The sequence below is a fragment of the Chiloscyllium plagiosum genome, chromosome 30 (assembly GCF_004010195.1).
Source record: "Chiloscyllium plagiosum isolate BGI_BamShark_2017 chromosome 30, ASM401019v2, whole genome shotgun sequence".
Classification (NCBI taxonomy): domain Eukaryota; kingdom Metazoa; phylum Chordata; class Chondrichthyes; order Orectolobiformes; family Hemiscylliidae; genus Chiloscyllium; species Chiloscyllium plagiosum.
In genome coordinates, this window is record NC_057739.1 from 43,674,864 (window position 1) to 43,681,357 (window position 6,494).

The window sequence follows — 6,494 nt, forward strand, 5'->3', positions numbered from 1 at the left end:
CCAAGGCTGTAATGAGATCAGGAACTGAGTAACCCTGGGGAAACCCAAACTGGACGTCACTGAGCAGGTTGTTGCTGAGCAGGTGTTGCTCGATAGCACTATTGATGACCCCTTCCATCACTTTACTGATGATCGAGAGTAGACTGATGGGGCAGTAATTGGCCGGGTTGGATTTGTCCTGCTTTTTGTGTGCAGGACATACCTGGGCAATGTTCCACATTGTTGGGTAGATGCCAGTGTTGTAACTGTACTGGAAGAGCTTGGCTAGGGGGGAGCAAGTTCTGCAGCACATGTCTTCAGTGTAATTGCCGGAATGTTATCAAAGCCCATTGCCTTTGCAGTATCCAGTGTCTCCAGCTGTTTCTTGATATCACACAGAGTGAATTGAATTGGCTGAAGACTGATATCTGTGATGCACTGGAGGAGCCCGACATGGATCATCCACTCGACACTTCTGACTAAAGATTGTTGCGAGTGCATCGGCCTTATCTTTTACACTGATGTGCTGGGCTCCTCCATCGTTGAGGATGGGGATATTTGTGCAGCCTCCTTGTCCAGTGTGTTGTTTAATTGTTCACCACCGTTCACAACTGGGTGTGGCAGGATTGCAGAGCTTGAATCTGAGATCATTTAGCTGTGTCTATCACTCGCTGTTTATGCTGCTTGGCACACAAACTGTCCTGTTTGGTGGCTTAACCAGGTCGACACCTCATCTTCAGTTTTGCCTGATGCTGCTCCTGGCAAGCCCTCCTGCTCTCTCCATTGATCCCCTGGTTTGATGGTAATGGCTGAGTGGGAGATATATTAGGCTATGAGATTACAGATTGTGCTGGAGTACAGTTCTGCTGTTGTTGATGGCCCACAGCACCTCATGGATGCCCAGTCTTGAGTTGCTAGATCGGTTTGAAGTCTGTCCCATTTAGCACGATGATAGTGACACACAACACGATGGAGTTATTCTCAATGTGAAGGCAGGACTTTGTCTCCACAAGGACAGTGTGACAGTCACTTTTACCTAGACTGTCATGGACAGATGCTTCTGCAGACAATAGATGGGTAAGGATAAGGTCATCATGTTGGTTCTGTCACCAACTGTCACAGACCCAGTCCAACAGTCAAGGCCAACATCTGTTCCAAAAGCATTTTCTTTCTGAAAATTGAACTCCAGTTAATGTTAGGAGTTAATCCATGTTTGACACATTAGTACAATCCAACATTTTAAAGGCAAGCACTGAATTAGGAGTCTCCAAGCAGAATCTTAGTGATCTTGCACATGGTCTGTTAAATTCCATTTTATATTCTTTAACTGAGTATACATCTGGCTTTCTAAATTCATCAAAGTCTGACCATGCCCCAAACACATTTAATAAGTCATCTTTATTATCAACTCGATCCACAAATTTTATAGGACTTCCAAACCTTCCTCAATGTCCCACTATTGCTGATGGAGCTCTGAGAATACTTTACATCTCATCTTACTTCCAGTAGGAAGTGACAGCGCCTATATCACATGATTCTTCTTCATTTATAGAATCCCTACAGCGTGGAAGGTGGCCATTCAGTCCATCGAGTCCACAGTGACCCGCTGAAGAGCATCCCACCCAAACCCACCTTCCCACCCTTTCCCTGAAACCCTGCATTTCCCTCGGCTGGTCTATCTAGTCTGCACACCTCTGGGCACTATGAGTAAATTAGCATGGCTGATCCACCTAACCTGCATATCTTTGGACTGTGGGAAGAAACCGGAGCGCCCGAAGGAAACCCACAAAATATGGGGAGAATGTGCAAACTCCGCACAGACAAGGGTGGAATTTTGCCTGGGTCCCTGGTGCTGTGAGGCAACAGCACTAACTAATGAGCTAGCATGCTCCCCCTCAACTTCGCTTTTCCATTTATCATGAGGTTCAACTTCAGAGAACGCTGGTTTTCAGATACCTTGCACTTGATTTCAGCCATTTTCCCAACAAAAAGAAATCTCACTATTCCATTCCCACCTTCCAGCTCCTATCCTGAGTTATCAATGTTAACACAATACAGGCCCATTGCTGAGATTGCAACTAATCTGTGCATCTTTCCTTTTGTGGAGAAATTGTCTTGCAGGCCTCAGTCATTCCCTTTCATCTCACACTCAGGTTTACAGGTGGTCCCTAGATGTGTGAGCTTCAACAATTAATAACTTCCATCTGTTTCCTCTTAACTTCCTCTTAGGGCGGCACGGTGGCACAGTAGTTAGCACTGCTGCCTCACAGCGCCAGAGACCCGGGTTCAATTCCCGCCTCAGGCGACTGACTGTGTGGAGTTTGCACGTTCTCCCCGTGTCTGCGTGGGTTTCCTCCGGGTGCTCCGGTTTCCTCCCACAGTCCAAAGATGTGCAGGTCAGGTGAATTGGCCATGCTAAATTGCCCATAGTGTTAGGTGAAAGGGTAAATGTAGGGGTATGGGTGGGTTGCGCTTCGGCGGGGCGGTGTGGACTTGTTGGGCTGAAGGGCCTGTTTCCACACTGTAATGTAATCTAATCTAAACTTTAAATAAAGACATTGCCAAACTGTCGCAGTTACTGGGGAGCAGTGGTTGTCACAGCTTGTGGTATTGTTTTGATTGAATGTTGAGCGTTTGTTCACACTGTTTAAATCTCACAGCTTTGCACAAATCCCTTTGTATTTTCACAGGTTTTTCAACGGCGAAAGGATGGATCAGTGAATTTTTTCCAAGGTTGGGATGCTTACAAGGATGGCTTTGGGAAGATTACAGGAGAGCATTGGTTGGGTAGGTGTGTGTGTGTGTGTGTGTGTGTGTGTGTGTGTGTGTGTGTGTGTTCACTGAGTCATAGTTGACGCACAGTAATTGGGTGAATGGCTAATAGGATCCCTACCATGTGGAAGTAGGCCATTTGGCCCATCAAGTTCACACCAATCCTCCAAAGAGGATCCCACCCAGACTCACCTCCCATTCCCTGCATTTCCCAGGCTAACTCATCTAGTCTGTACATCCCTGGACACAGTTAGCAATTTAGCATGGTCAGTCCATCTAACCTGCACATCTTGGGACTGTGGGAGGAAACTGGAGCACCTGGAGGAAACCCACGCAGACACGGGGAGAACATGCAAACTCCAACAGACAGTCGCCCAAGGCGGGAATCGAACCTGGGTCTCTGAGGCGGCAGTGCTAATGTTCCACAGACAATTTCTGCGAAAATATCAGCTGAGATGCCACGTGATTACAGCAGCCCATGTCCCATTCAGAATCAGACAGAAAAACAGAATTTGCTGGGAAAACTCAGCAGGTCTGGCACCATCTGTGGAGAGAGAAAGCAGGGTTAATATTTTGAGTCCAGTGACCCTTCTTCAGAACAGTTCTGAACATCTCTCCACAGATGTTACCAGTGTTCCAAGCAATTTCTTTCTTGTTTCTCCTTCAAAATTGATGGGATTCCTATCACATTAAGTCCACAAGATAAAGGAGTTAGGCTGATAGCATTTTTATGATTATATAAATTCCACATTACGCACTCCACAGGATTAGTAATACCAGTCAGACTGAGGATGGGTTAATCCGGCTGAGGTTAGCTTGGTAAGTTTTGAATGCAAGACCCTGTTTGATCAAACATTGACGACTAATGCACGTTGTCATGGACAACAATCCCTCGAATCATTTGTGGGAATTATAACTCAATTCACTTTCTCTAATTAAACATTACAGGCAGGTAAAAGATGTTTTTCTGGACAATTAACACAAAGCTGCATAACTCAATCTGTTCCACTGCTCAGTATTGTAGTCAAAACAACTTATATACATTCCCTGAGTAACTGCAGCAGATGATTTATTTCTTACATATGGTTTTGAAGGATTCCACTGAGGGTGAGGCAGATGGTTCACGCTTCACCCTCAGTCGATATATACTGGGGTTTGTATGTTGCCTGCATAGTTGTCATAATCTTCCTCTCTTGTGCTATTTAATCCATGCAGAGAATTGGTAAATTTCTCATGGAAGAAATTAATAAACAATTGCATTTCAACAGTGCTTTTCACAATCTCAGTAGATCCTAAACTATTTTATAGCCAATTAAGCACGTTTCAAGTGTAATCACTTTTGTAAATGTAAGGAAAACAGTGTTAACGTCACAGAGGAAACTCCCACAAACAGCAATGCAATAACAATGGCATAACCTGCTTTTTTTTCCCACGATGGTATTGTTTGAGGTTTAAATATTAGCTGGAATATCAAGGAAATCATCCCCTCTTTTGGTCAGATAATCAGTATTGAGTGGGGAGATACGTTCTCAGTTTAACGTTGTATCTGAAAAAGACAGTACTCCTAAACTCGGCTTAACCGTCTGCGTTTTGTGCTCAAATATTTGTAGTAGAATTAAACACTCACAGCCTCAGTCACATGATTGTGAGTGTCACCAATTGAGCGAAAGTTAACAGCCAGGAATTATTCCTCAGTAGGACATTGGGAAGGTGTGCTCAAGGATCACCCAATGTTTCCATTATTTGCCACAGCATTTCCGAGCGGTGGCCCCTTCAATCAGATTTCGATCCTGACTCTGGAATTAAAATTCCTCTTGCAAACCCATGTGCCTTCACTGGCTCACACAGACTTCTCATTGTACAATCGGTAGTCACCCCAGACAGATTATTGGCTGTAAGGTTCAGAATCCTCCTCTGCTCCTAGTAACACCCTCCAACCACCATTAACCTCCTTCTCTAGAGACCCACTAACCTCCCTCTGACCTTGATAACTACTCATTCTAATGTCTAGTACCCTCCAGGTAGCCAATACCCATGATTCACCGTGTTCACAGACTGTCTTCACTTTCACCGTAGGTCTGAAGCGAATTCACGCTCTCACCATTCAGTCACACTATGAGCTCCGGATAGAGATGGAAGACTTTGAAAATGGCACCGCCTATGCTCAGTATGGGACGTTTGGGATTGGACTGTTCTCCGTTGACCCAGAGAGAGATGGCTACCCATTAACCGTGGCGGGATATTCTGGAACTGCAGGTCTATCTTAACACCCTTTCTAATTGACTGATAGGGTCCATGGAGGTGATGAGGGGGCATGGGATTATTGAGGAGCAGGGGTGGGGGCAAGGGGGGGGGAAGGGTTGCGGGTAAGGAAGAGATGAGCAAAGGAGGCTATGCTGAGGAGCGAGGGATGCAGATGCAGGCTAGCTGATGGGACCAATATGTCTTGCCATTAGTGACGTACAGGACTTTAGAAACGTGACATACAAGCCAATTTGGCAGCAGCACATTCTCAGAAACAAGAATATGATAATAACCAGACAGATTTTGACTAATGACAGTAGCTCAAAGATAAATTTTGTTCAGGACCCCAGGGAGAACCTGCATACTCCTCTGCAAATAATGGGATCTTATACATCGCCTGAGAGGGCAAAGGTGGTCTCAGATTGATGTCTCATCCGAGAAAGCACACCTCCAACTATGCAACATTCCCTCAGCACTGACCCTCCGACAGTGCGGCGCTCCCTCAGCACTGACCCTCCGACAGTGCGGCGCTCCCTCTGTGCTGACCCACCGTCAGTGCTGCACTCCCTCAGCACTGACCCTCCGACAGTGCGGCGCTCCCTCTGTGCTGACCCTTCAACAGTGCTGCACTCCCTCAGCACTGACCCTCCAACAGTGCGGCGCTCCCTCAGCACTGACCCTCTGACAGTGCGACGCTCCCTCAGTGCTGACCCTCCGACAGTGTGGCACTCCCTCAGTGCTGACCCTCCGACAGTGCTGCACTCCCTCAGCACTGACCCTCCGACAGTGCGGCACAGCCTCAGCACTGACCCTCCAACAGAGCGACATTCCCTCAGCACTGACCCTCTGACAGAGTGGCATTCCCTCAGCAGTGACCCTCTGACAGTGCGGCACTCCCTCAGAACTGACCCTCTGACAGTGCGGCACTCCCTCAGAACTGACCCTATGATAGTGCCCACTCCCTCAGCACTGACCCTCCGATAGAGCGGCATTCCCTCAGCACTGACCCTCCGACAGTGCCCACTCCCTCAGGACTGACCCTATGACAGTGCGGCACTCCCTCAGCACTGACCCTCCGACAGAGCGGCATTCCCTCAGCACAGACCCTCCGACAGAGCGGCACTCCCTCAGCACTGACCCTCCGACAGTGCGGCACTCCATCAGCACTGACCCTCCGACAGAGCGGCACTCCCTCAGGACTGACCCTCTGACAGAGTGGTATTCCCTCAGCAGTGACCCTCTGACAGTGCGACGCTCCCTCAGCACTGACCCTCCGACAGAGTGGCACTCCCTCAGCACTGACCCTATGACAGTGCCCGCTCCCTCAGCACTGACCCTCCGACAGTGCGGCGCTCCCTCAGCACTGACCCTCCGACAGAGTGGCACTCCCTCAGCACTGACCCTCCGACAGAGCGGCATCCCTCAGCACTGACCCTCCGACAGTGCGGCGCTCCCTCAGCACTGACCCTCCGACAGTGCGGCGCTCCCTCAGCACTGAC

At 48.2% G+C, this 6,494-nt stretch overlaps 1 protein-coding gene across 1 annotated transcript in view; it reads left to right on the top strand.

The window, feature by feature from the left end:
- The window catches only part of LOC122564624 (fibrinogen C domain-containing protein 1-like), a 14,118-nt gene that overhangs the window by 4,212 nt on the left and 3,412 nt on the right, over positions 1-6,494 (top strand). The window contains exons 2-3 of the mRNA XM_043719714.1: positions 2,670-2,766; positions 4,828-5,007. Of these exons, the coding sequence (XP_043575649.1) occupies positions 2,670-2,766; positions 4,828-5,007 (277 nt within the window). The remainder of the gene's footprint in view (positions 1-2,669; positions 2,767-4,827; positions 5,008-6,494) is intronic.